Below are 12,556 nucleotides of genomic sequence, written 5' to 3' on the forward strand. Positions count from 1 at the left end.
CCTCTCCTTCTGCCTCAGCACCGCTGGCAGGAATGGCCGCCCGCCAGCCCCCATGGACTGGTGCCCATGCCTCCAGCTGCGTCTCGGCCCACCGGGGCTGCCACATCCTGCAGGACGCACCGGCACGCTGCCCACAAAGGCAGAAGGAAATCTTCCAGAAGAGGTGGTTTACATGGCCAGGAGACACAAAGAATATGCTGGCCAAGATGCTCGGCTGATTCTCGGGAAGGAGAACGCCTTACTGGGTCTCGGGGGTGTGCAGACAAAACCTTACGAATGGGGCCAGCAGGCATGGCATGGCTGAAGAGTGACAGGGGCCAGGGTGCTGCTGGGGTAAGCTCAGGCGTTACCCAGCACCTGCATGACATTTTTCCTGAAGGCGTACAGGGATGCGCTGCTCTGCCTGCCATGTTTGCCTCCTCCCTGCCACGTCACCCTGGTTTTGGAGTTCTTTTCCCACCCTTGCAGCTGGCAGGCAGGACTGGAGACCACGAGCATCGTGACACCCACCCAACTGCCACCAAAGCGGCAGAACACAGGGTGTTCACAGCCTGGGGCTTGCCGCATATATATACAAGAGCATAATTATATATATACATATATAAGTATGTGTGTATATACACGTATACACACACAGAAATATGGATACACATGTCTATGCGTGCACATGTCTGATGTGCTTTTTTCTAGGGGGAGCAGTGTATGGTCAAGTAGAGCTGCACTTGAAACTTTTGAGCAGCTCTGCTACCTGCTCCTTTGATGATCTTCCTAAAGAAAGCACACGAGGTTGAGCTGCTTCCAACAGGACTCCGTGTAAAGATGATTCCATACATTCTCAGGGCTGCCCTGGGGAAAGAGACTGACCTAAAATAATAAGAGTATTACCCTGAAAATGTTTTAAATAACTTTGAACATTTTCAAATCAGACTAGGCAAAGTATCTTGAGCTGCCTCACAATCACTTCGGGACAAAAGCATGACTGTGGAGAGTCCCTCTGAAACACTGGGCGCAGGAGCTCGTTCTGCATGCTTTGTGTCACAGTAAAAGAGAATAAATTTTCTGAGAAAGACAAAACCTTTTTGGAGCATCCAAAGTACTTGATAATGGCTCAAAAAAATTAGAGAATATATTAAGTCTTGCCCCCCCCCCCCTATTAAGCTCTGGTCTATGAAGGCTGCAGTAGCATTTCAAGAGAATTTTGGAGAGCTTTGGGGAATGTTGGACTCATAGAGCCCCAGGTTCAGAGCAAAACCTGTTGACCTGCCTCCACCTCCTATGGACATGGAAGAAACAACCCAACAGGCAGGCTGATACAGAACAGTCACAGTGAGTGGGCTTGGGAAAACACTTCCAGGTTTTTGATGAAATGCCCCACGGAGGACTTGTAATCCTTTACAGAAAAGTAATTAGCAGAGGCACAGAAATAAGAACCTGTTACTATGATCAGTTTACAGAGCTGTCTACGTCAGACCACCTGCCCGTGGTCGCTAACTGCGGCCATAAGCCAATGCTCATGGAGCTTAAAACCAGGGCAAGCATGCACCCTTACCCCAACACTCTTCCACACCCAACTGTGCAAGCTGGATGAAGTTTCTGTGCGTTCAATCAGTCCACGCTTTCTCTTCCATGAACTGCTCCTGCCTCCTCCAGAACCAGAGCAGACTTTCTGTATCTCCTGCATCCCTTGGTAAGGAGTCTCACAGGTCTGCTACTGACTGCATGACGAGTGACCTCCTTCTGTCTCTTCTGAACTGAACTCCTACTGCCTTCATCCCCTAACTCTTGCACTGGAAGAAACAATGAACAATTGATCCATAACCACGGTCTCCCACCACGGATGACTTTGAAGTTCTTTACAGACCCTTCCCTCTGTCATTTCTCTTCCACGCTGAAGAGCTGCAGCTGTGCTGAAGGATGCAGAACAGAGGGACCAAAGTTGCACCCAGGTGTCTGCTGCTCTTCTGGTGATTCCGAGCATTTCACCACCTTTTTCTCACAGCTTGTGAACACTCGACTGATTTTTGTGGGGATGGTATATCATAACCCTTGACATTTGAGTCCTGAATAGTAATGCTCAGAGCCCGCCATTCCGCATGCAAAGATGGGATTATTTTTCCTCAGGCATTTTACTTTGCCACTCAGGTTCATCTGCCATTTTCTTGGGCTCTCCCTCTGTTTCTTCCAGTACTCGGGTAGTTCTTCACAGCTGGACACTCTAAATAAATTCAGTCTTCTCAGCAAATCTTGTCGCCCTATTGTTCACCCTTTTCCATGTCACACTAGCATACCCTACCTCTACCCTCTTATTCTACACCTGTTCAGTTTCTTTAAAAGCTTTTGGTCAGGAACTTTGTCAAATGTCATTTGGAAATTGCTGCCTACATCAATTGGATCATGTTTACACAAATGCTTGTTGACCTTCTCCTTTGAAGAACTCCACAGATTCCTGAGAACTGGGATTTCTGTTACAGAAGCTATCTCGAATCCTCCCAGGTATATCATATTTTTATGCATCCATTCCACCATGCCGCTGTTATTGCCGTTCCTGCTAATCGGCTTGGTGTACACAACAGGCTGGCAGGCCTGGTGGCCCAGCTCTCCCTGGGACCCATTTTAAAAATTGTCATTATATTTGCCACTCGGTCACCGATCAGGCACAAAGCAAAAGGCTACCCACAGCCATCAGTCATCTGGCTATCTGACCTGCCAGTTCCTCTAACAGCTCTTGGGTAATTGTTACCCAGTTCTGGTAACAGGTTAGTATTCATAGGTTAGAAGTAACCCTAACATTGTCTTCAATTTCAGAGATCCTCTGATGATTCCCTCCACAAAGGAGGACTGTGGTGTTGGGGATGTCCCTGGTTTCTTCCACGATGAATGCTAGATACCACAAAACTATTTTTAGGTTGTTAGAAATAGCCTTATCTTGGCTCAGTGTTCTTTCGTGTCTTGATCATCTGTTGGCCTTACAGGCCTCTTGCTCTGATGTGAATAAAGATTTACTGTTGGTTTGGAGTCCTTTGTGAAGTGCCCCTTAAACTCCTTTTAACCCTCAGTTCTGCACTTTCACATTTAATCTGCCAGAGTTTATGATCACTTCTGTTTTCTTCATTTGCCGATAGACATCAGGTTTTCAGATGACACCTTCTTGCTTTTTGTGTCCTCTCCCACCCTGCCATGCAGCCTCACAGCTTTCATTTTGTTCTCTGCAGTTCTGCCATGCCACATTTCTTTCCAAGGATGAAAGGTTGAGGCAGACGAGACTCTGCTCTCACACTCCAGTGTTCACTGCACAGGCGGCCTCATGCCCGTCACGCAGAAGCACAAGAATACTGCCTCAAAGTTTCAAAGACAAGCCCTACTCATCTTAAGGTGGACCTAAATGAGCAGGAAAAAAAATACATGTGCTGTGATGTTCCTGAAAATCTACACAACTCAGGTAGGATTTAAATTTGGGGATGATAGAGGCATATAATCCTTTACAGAAAAGAAAATCACTTTAGACGAAGTGAAATCTCCCTGTCTATGGTGAGCCTGCCACAAACTCTCAGTTTTCCTTCCCTAACTGCTCACATCTGGTGCAGCTCCAGGGCATCTTCAGCAGGAGCAGGATGGACCCAGGCAGAGCCCGATGCACAGCTGCTCTCATCCCACCTGGACAGGACACTCAGAAAGCTCTGGAAGGGAAGGAGGTCTCCAGCGTTGGACTGCTAAGCCACAGGGTCAAACCTCCCGCTGAAACGCTATTATTCCGTCATCCAGCGACACGGGGACTGAATATAATGACAGCAGTTATGGAATGTAAGCTTTATCAGGTAGAAGAGTTATTCAGATAAACCTCTGTACTCAGTGAGAGGGAGGAGAAGGCCTTCTCAGGATCTCTCTCATTCTTTGACCAAATAGAAGAAATAAAGGTAGGAGGAGGAGATATTTAGGAAGAGGTTATAATACTTTTGAATTTCAACAAAACCCAGCATTTAAGGGAAGCAAGCAGGTGTATTTGGAAGACAAACATTTAAGCCATATCTTTAGATAGAAAACGAAGTAGGAACGTACGCTGATGTTACCACAGGTTGCCTGTTATCCTCATCAATTTGTGTTTAATTTGAGGGGAAAAAAACCCAACAGCATAAAAGGTTCATTTCTATGTATAGGACTGAATTTCTGGGACACGTAAAACCATAATAACATCTTAAAAAGTTAAAAAAATATGTTTAATCACAGTTGAATTTTCACCCATGTTTTCTCTTAGTAGATCATATCAAACTCAAAGGCCTTCAAACTCTTTCTGTCTTTCTCTTCAGTCCTTACAGTATAATGGCTGCTGCTACCAAAAAGCCACAGAGAAATTAAAGAAAGGACACAGCAAGTCCTCTGCCTGTATTTAGGAAATATGAGGACAAATCTTCATGTCACCTTCATAACTGAACCTCCTGCTAAACCGAATTAAGTGTCCTACTGCAAAGTCACTACCGTCATCTAGTTTACTTTTTCAAAAATCAGTTCAGCACTGTCTGTGTAACTACATGAGAAGTACACACGTTTAAAGACTATCTGGGAAGGGCTTTGTACACAGACACACACACAAAAGCACATAAATACAAGACCTTTTCAAGTGTAGTTTTCTAGTGTCACTTAGTGTCATAAAGCGGTATCATCATTGCAATATATTTCTGCCTGGTTGTAATCACACAGATCTTTAATGTTAAATATAGTTATTAACCTCGACAATTTTGCTTGTTTTGCCAACCTCTTTTATTTTTCTACCAAACTTCCAATTCTATAGCATTCAACACTTTCTTAAGAATATTGAAGAATGCTTTTGTATAAAAGTCTCCTTCAGAGGTGTAACATTCGTGCCAAAGTAGTTCATCCTGCACTGAAACTTGATGTGAAATAATTCATCCAAGAAGCAAAAATTTAAGAATCAGTGGTGTCTAGGTTTGAGGTACACCATACTTAAAAAAGAAAACAAATATCGCTGGTTTGTGAATTCTCTGAGCAATTACAAAAAAACTTCTGTTTTTATATAGATGTATATGTGTGTGTGTGCGTGTATTATGCATGTATTTTGAAGTACTAGCAGAAGCTTTTAATGCGAGAAGCTTTTAAGTTCACAGAGTCACAGGATGGTTTGGGTTCAAAGGGACCTTAAAGACCATTTAGTTCCAGCCCCCCTGGCATGGGCAGGGACCGCCCCCCCCCCAGCCCAGGCTGCTCCCAGCCCCGTCCAGCCTGGCCTTGAGCCCCCCCAGGGACGGGGCACCCACAGCTGCTCCGGGCAGCCTGGGCCAACTCACCACCCTCACTATAAAACATTTATTTTTTAGATCTAATCTAAATCTCCCCTCTTTTAGTTTAAAACCATTGACCCTTGTCCTGTCACTACTGTCCCTGGCATATAGCATCTCTCTGTCTAACTTCCACGAGCAGTAATAACAGCTTTGGGCAGACTCTCAAGAGCAAAGCAGTTTCGACTTGTTTCAAAACGCATTCAGACGATTTGAAGAACTATATTAAAGGAAGGAGATCATGCAGAGTGCGTTTCCGTAACAGTAGTGTTTAAACAATAGAAAGTTTTGAGAAAAAAGTCTCAGTCAAATGAAGTCCCATGACCTCACCTCCTACCCAGTCTTCAGTGCAGAGAGTGCACTGTAACTGGATGACCTTTAACATGCTTCAGTACCTTACAGGACTTCAATGATTTTCATGTTTCCATACCTGGAACATACAAAGTAACTTCGTGCCAATGTTACTCATTCACTTTTCCAAGGCAACTCTGAACGCTCAGAACACAAGCAGAATGCATGTGTTTTACGGGGCCTCCCCCTCCCCATGAAATAAATAGAAACCCCTCCCCCGCTGTGCTGCTCCCACCCGAACCAAGTGGCCAAACATCTGGTGGGAAATACACTGAACATCCAATCTCCTAGTGAGATGAAAGGTGAGCTTCCATATTGCCACTTGACAGAACCATTTTGGCTAGGAATACAGGTGCCAGCTCACGAACGCCTCTGAAACGTTGTTTTAGTAGGTAGGGTACGGAAATTCTTATTTGCACCAAGTACTTTTTTCTCTCCAGTACTTGTGACACAGAGGCAGCATAACGTAACATGAACGAGGAATTAGGATGACTGGCAACAGGAGCAGCGCCCACCCAACTGAGCTGGTCTAAGCAGAAGCTCGGGTTTGAATGACAGCAGTGAAGATGGAAAACACGAGGGTGGTTCTCGTGGGATTAAGACAAAATATCAGTAGGTTCCAGACATTAAATGCTTCTGTCAATACTTCTAATAGCAGGGTATACCTTCTTCCAACTGTTCTACAAATTCTGTTACACTGTATGTGTGATGGGCCTGTCCGTAGGGATAAGGAAGTAGAGAGACAATTTCATTATTGTCTTTCTTCTTGCATATTCACAAATAATCGAGGACTCTGACAAAAAGCAGGCAGAAACTAAGCTAAGGCACATGAATGTGGTTGTAGACCTGCTTCTTTACGAGCTACTGTCAGATACAACTTTTATTCCCCTATAACCGCGTGAGAAATAAGGTGTACCATTTCCATTTTGTTTTTAAAGGATGTCTGTAACGTAAAAATACCTCCGGAAGGCTACTAGACATTAGTTTAAACTCCTCATATTTTCATTGTGGAATACAAGACCATAGTGGAAAAAACCCATGGATGTGGAACTCTTGGAGCATCAGCGTTATTCTTTACCTCTTGCTGGCATGCTTGTAGCATACCATGTCTCCTAATTTCAACCTCCCTACACCTTCCATTCAATAGAAATGAGGACATTTTTCTCCCCCCTAACTAAACTGGACAAAACTAAACTAAAGACTGAGCGTTCACAATGCTCCAGCTTGTTTTCTTTGAACCGTTCTTCATGAAGACTGTGATACTAACCACGATAGTTCCATATGCTTAGAAAAATACACACTATATAAAATTAGAGAAGCATGAGAAGACTGTGGTGGTTGTAAATTCAATTTTTGACAGATACAAAACCAGTAATGACTGAGCTCTTTGCCACGGGCTATACTCACATCAGCATAATGCCCCTTCATATCACAGCGACTGCAGTGTTTATTCCAATAGGCTCTCTCGAGACATTCCCTGAAAAAGTGGCCAGGCAAACAGCAGTTCAAACAAAAACGTGCTGGGCAACTGTTCTGTAGGTGACCTCTCTCTGCACACAGACAACAAGGGGGAACTTTCTGTGAAGAAACAAAAAAAGAATTATGTTAAGCGAGAATGTTTCAAAAGATGAAGAAAAGGAAAAAAAAAAAAATAGAAAGAGGAAACAAAGAGACCACCCCAAGTAAGTGTCTACTGCTTCCTAGGTGTTGCGGAGATGTTATGTTTCACCAAGGAATCAAAGTGAAGGGAGACTACGAATAGAGTAAAACTCAAAGCTGTAACTCTCTAGCCTCCCTGTACTTTCTTGATTTGGACTTTGCATCCGAAGCACTTGTTAAATGCCCAGCACCCATGTTATTTGCTCAGTGAATACAGCAAAAATAACCATTAAACCGGAAAGCGTATTTCACTCAGAGTGGAAGTATTGGGCACTCTGTAGGAACACTTGATTTTTTTATTACGTTTCTTAAAAGTCGAAAACAAACCGGATCATAGGAACATGACGCGCAGTTTGTACCACAACACACTGGACTGGTCTGTAAATATAGTTTGTGCCACAGACCATTGCACTGCCAGCAGGTTTGGGGTGCACCAAAGGCCAGCGGGACACAGCCAGACAGTCGAGCCAACAGCTGAAGGGGTATTTGTTCCATACAGTGCTGTGCTCAGCAACAGACTGGGGGAGGGAGGTTTTCTGACGTTGCTGTTGCTCAGGGCCTGGCTGGGCAGCAATCTGCTGCGGTGAATGAGTGCTTTTGCATCACGGGGGAGGGGGGGGGGGGGGGGGCGGGGTGTGTCTGCATTTACTATACTGTCTTTCTTTCGACCCTTGAGTTTTTCTTGCTTTTGCCCTCTCCCCCACCTCACAAGTAGTGTGTATGCGAGCAGCCGGCTGGGGGCTTAGCTGCCAGCCAGGGTCAGTCCGCCACAACCACTTGGCTGCATGCCTTGCGACTCACACAAACAAGCACATGCAGCCACAAATACAAAACGCTGAAGACTATTCTAAGGCCGTACCTGTATCTCTTTAAAGCCAATCTTCCCAGTGAGCGAGTGTATCCTCACTCCAAGGGCTTACGTTTCAACTAGATGGGATGCAGTTGCTCGAAGTCTCAGTGTGGGTACCAGCCGAGGGGACTGAGGTTTTTAGATTCTGTTGTGGGGATTGGTAAATCCAGACTCTCAAGCAATTGCCCCCACTTCTTCACAGTATAGCGACTGATTTTTAAAACTCTAATCCTCGAACAAACTTTCTGTCTGTAATTTTTTACATTATTCCTATCACAGTTCATTATATAGATATCTGCTTTCATTCATTTAGTAAGGGTGATTTCTGGATTGTTGAATGTTGAAAATCCATTTGAAAAACAAGGTACATCTTAAAGTGGTTTTACAATAAGAAAAAAAAATGTTTCTATGTCGTACTTGACCCTCTTTTTGCTCAGTTTATACTCACAGATTGTTTCCTTTTATAAAAACAATAAAAGCAATGACCTCCACAAAACAGACAGCTAGTTTTATGTAGTAAACTGATCTTGTGCAAACTATCCTTCAACTTGGAGCAACTTTTCAATGAAATAACAAACCACTGAAGTAATGCTTGTTACGGCAAGAGCGAAAGAGTACTAGAAAACACAGCTGCAACTACAAGCAATTTAGGTGTTGCATTTACCTTTGGAGTAGGACAGTTCTTGGACAAATGACCTGGTCTATCACAATTTCTACAGGTAACATTTTTATTGGCTCTGTAGTACCGCATACTGGTATGCCTCAAACTTCCATAGTTGGAGATCTGTGCCTGGTGAGACAAGAAAAAAGCAGCAAATTTATCATTTCAGATTCTGTAGTTTAGTGTTTGTTGGAAATTTGTGAAGGTCACTGCTGGTAGCGTTCAAGTTAGAAATCTAACTTTTTACCAGTTCAATTTACATGTACAAGTTTGAACTGGATAATTCTGTATAAAGGAACCTGCAGAGTCTTGAAGTATAGTCTTGTTCAATGTTCAAATATGCTTCGGGACATTCTTTTTTGCTGTTTAAAATTGCAGTTGTGAAGTTTTGCGTTCCCTTGATTAGTCAAGAGACTTTTACTCACTACGCTACTTCACGATGAACTGACATTTTTCTCAGAATACAAACATAACTAACATTAATTGCAAATATAAGTTACACATTCCCTTGCACACATTAAAGGAAACTTCTTGGACAAAGTACAATGCTATACAAGTCTAGACCAAATCTGCAAGTTGCAATTGTAAAGAAAGATTTAAAAAGGAAAAAGAGGAAAAAACCAGAAGCTGGAAACAACTCTCTCTCTCTCTCTCTCCCAGTGACCTCACACTTCCCTTCTGTGCTGGCAAACAGAATTGAAAATCCAACCTCCAACCTCCGCGGCTTAGTAAACATCGTAATTAAAAAAAAAAAAACAAACCTGAAATAAAATACTGAAGAAGTGAATGGGAGAGGTACAGAAATACCATTTCTCTTAAAGGGAAGAATTTTTTAACGTTAGCCGATTATGTAAGCTTTACTAAACCTTGGAAAGAGAACTCGAAGGAGTTGGATCTTATAGCTGAAGCGTACTCTTCCTGGACACGATGGCATGCTGCACGAGTACTCCGGGCCACAGCCTAAGAGCATCAGCTCCTAAGCCAACTCCGACCTCCGGGAGGGCAGGAAGGCTACCCACACACAGATGGCTTGTAGTGCTCCCGCGGGGATGGGATTTAGCTCCCACAAAACAATTACTAGTCTCTGAAGAGACTGGGAAGGAGCTGAGGAGGCACTCCTGATTCACGGCACCCTCTTCCCACTCCGTTTGTGTGACTGCTCCAGCGTTCCTGCTGGACAGGAGCTCAGGCTTCACCTGCCTTTGACAGGACACCGCTAAGGATTCCACACCAAAACTACAGATGGATATTTCAATCCCATTGCCCTTGCTCTGCTTGTTAAGAAACGTAAAGAATTATGGAACAATTTGGGTTGTCTGTGTTACCTCTAAGTCTTTATTGCAGATGGACCAGTCCACATCAACTCCTTCTGAAAAACAGAAATAAAATTGATCGCACTTAATTTATGTGAATATTTTTCTATAATATATTCAAATTTATCATCACTGCACTTACTGAAACTGGTAATAGACTCTGAATTGTACTAAAGCAGAGAAACTAGCTCTGTCTTCAGTAAAGGAAAGCTATCAGCCCACTCGGCATCAAATTTGCTTGACCTTAAAACCAGCAGACGTCCAACTCTTGGGTGGACTTCACCTGACACCACCCTCTTGCGCTGCCCCCCAGGGTATAAATTCAGGCAAGGATTTAATTTCTTCAGAGGCAGGGACTCCAAAGCTTCTGTTTCCAGCCATTTGAATTATCTCTGCCTGCACTCATGGGGATGCCTAGCTGCAATCCAGAGCTTGCCAGAGTGGGAGCACATGGAACAAGAAGTTAATGCGCAGCATAAAATATGCTTTTCCTCTTTGCAAATTAGAAAAATCTGTGTCTTCAGCACTGCTTTCTGACTGCTGCATGCCAAAATGACTTTATGCATAACCACGGCAACTAAAGACTGTAAGCTAAGTAACTCTATTTCAAAACAGAGTTTGGTAATGTGCAATAAATCAGGACGACACACTAAATTATCAACTGTCACACCATAACCTTCTCACAGACAGCCTTTGGACTGGCAGAAGTAAAAAGAAAAAATATAAAAGGAAATAAAAAGCAGCGAGCTAAAAGAACAGGGACGCAGTTACAGCTGTTTAAAAATTCTGCATGTCAACACTGTTTACTTCTCTCGCTGTGCAAAGACAGCTGCATCATCTTTTTCATCATTAAAGGAGGATTCATGTCAACAGAGGTGTTCACCTTACCTATACTTTTGCAGTAACCATTACAACCTGTGCACAAATTAATCCCGTGTGTTTGCAGACTTTTTAATGCAAATTGTTCCATCCTGTTCCCACAATCCAAATCTGAAGCATCTATATATGTGTTATTAACACAAATCACAACAACATCAAGATTTACAAATGGTAGAAAAACCAGTAAAAATGTATCCAACTGATTTTGATTGTTACTATTCATTTCCAATGACTAGAAATTAAAATTATACCCTCTATAATGTCATGTCTAACCCTTCATTTATGGAAAAAGTCAGTAATCTCAGCTGAAGTGTGTAATGCAGTATCTGGGTACAAGGTACGTCACTCAAACATGCAAGGGGTGCTTTAGAGCATAATACCTGCTTGCTGCTGTTCTTCATCCAGAATCTGGGGCTAATACTATCTTCTGTAATCTGAAAGCACTCTGAAATGGTTTTATTTTGCTTTTATTTTATTTTACTGGCTAATGCCAATAACACTTAAAAACCATCACAGAGACATAAATAATGAATTAACTAGCCTATTCGTACATCAATTTGAATGATGTGTCGTACCTAAGTCATGGTACACATAGCAACTGCCACGGCACAAACTCCAGTACAAGCCCCCAACACATCCTTCACTCGAGCATCATTCAGGGTGAGAAGCTATGACCCGAACGAGAAGTGGTACCATGCCCGCAGCCCTGGAGACTGCTTCTCCCGGACTCTCAGGTCCCAGCAAAGAGGACGGAAGAGACAGCATTGCATCAGGTCGCTTCGGTGCAAGTGAGTCGTGGGTATGCCCAAGGGAAAATCAGGCCTTTGGTGTCCGGTCATTGCAAGTAAAGAAACGTGCTGACATATTTGAGAGCATTATTTATTACTTGGAAGCCTGTTAGGGAAAGTCATACATGAAGAAAAAATATCTGTAATTCAAAATTCTGCCTTGGCAATCAGTACTGTGAGCGCCATGTTTCACAGAAATGCACGTACAGAATGGTTGGCAGGTTACAGATCAAAATTACCAGCGAATTAACTCCTGTTAATCATTAGGCATGTCCTTCCTGAGGACAAACCAACTAAGTTTCTCTTCTTCACTGTCAAAATCCCCTGCTTCATAGGGGAAAACCGTGATACAAAGATTCAATTATTCCTAATGCTAGAAACTAAAAATGCTCAAAAATAAATACAAGAGCTTTCATTTCTTTTTTTCTGTATAAAAATACTTTTTTTTTTTTTTTTTTAAGTAATGAATTAATATTACTACAAAATATATCTCCACTAAACTTGTTTGGTGACCTAAAAGTTACGTCTAATTCACAACAGATTGCATCAGGCTCTGGTTTTACTCACAAGAAACTATTCAGACTGAAATACGTAGGAAGGGTTACACTTCTGCACCCAACACGAAATCTTGCTTTAGAGACACACAGAAAAATCTCCACCGATTTTCCTCATTGACCACAGCACTAAATCATGAGACGAAGCACAAAACTCTGCTCAAGTTGACAAATACCTCCCCTTCCCCCCAGTTCACTGTACTTATTCGG

At 43.0% G+C, this 12,556-nt stretch overlaps 1 protein-coding gene across 4 annotated transcripts in view; it reads right to left on the minus strand.

Moving 5' to 3' along the window:
• Positions 1-12,556, minus strand: part of LOC130142596 (zinc finger CCHC domain-containing protein 7-like) — a 120,060-nt gene that overhangs the window by 29,374 nt on the left and 78,130 nt on the right. For 3 of the 4 annotated variants that reach the window (XM_056324829.1, XM_056324830.1, XM_056324831.1), the window contains exons 5-7: positions 10,138-10,181; positions 8,816-8,941; positions 7,050-7,220 (exon numbers count right to left, since the gene is read on the minus strand). In XM_056324829.1, the coding sequence (XP_056180804.1) occupies positions 7,050-7,220; positions 8,816-8,941; positions 10,138-10,181 (341 nt within the window). The remainder of the gene's footprint in view (positions 1-7,049; positions 7,221-8,815; positions 8,942-10,137; positions 10,182-12,556) is intronic. The other variant, XM_056324833.1, reaches the window with a different exon arrangement.

This window comes from Falco biarmicus, chromosome Z (assembly GCF_023638135.1).
Source record: "Falco biarmicus isolate bFalBia1 chromosome Z, bFalBia1.pri, whole genome shotgun sequence".
NCBI classification, from domain to species: Eukaryota; Metazoa; Chordata; class Aves; order Falconiformes; family Falconidae; genus Falco; species Falco biarmicus.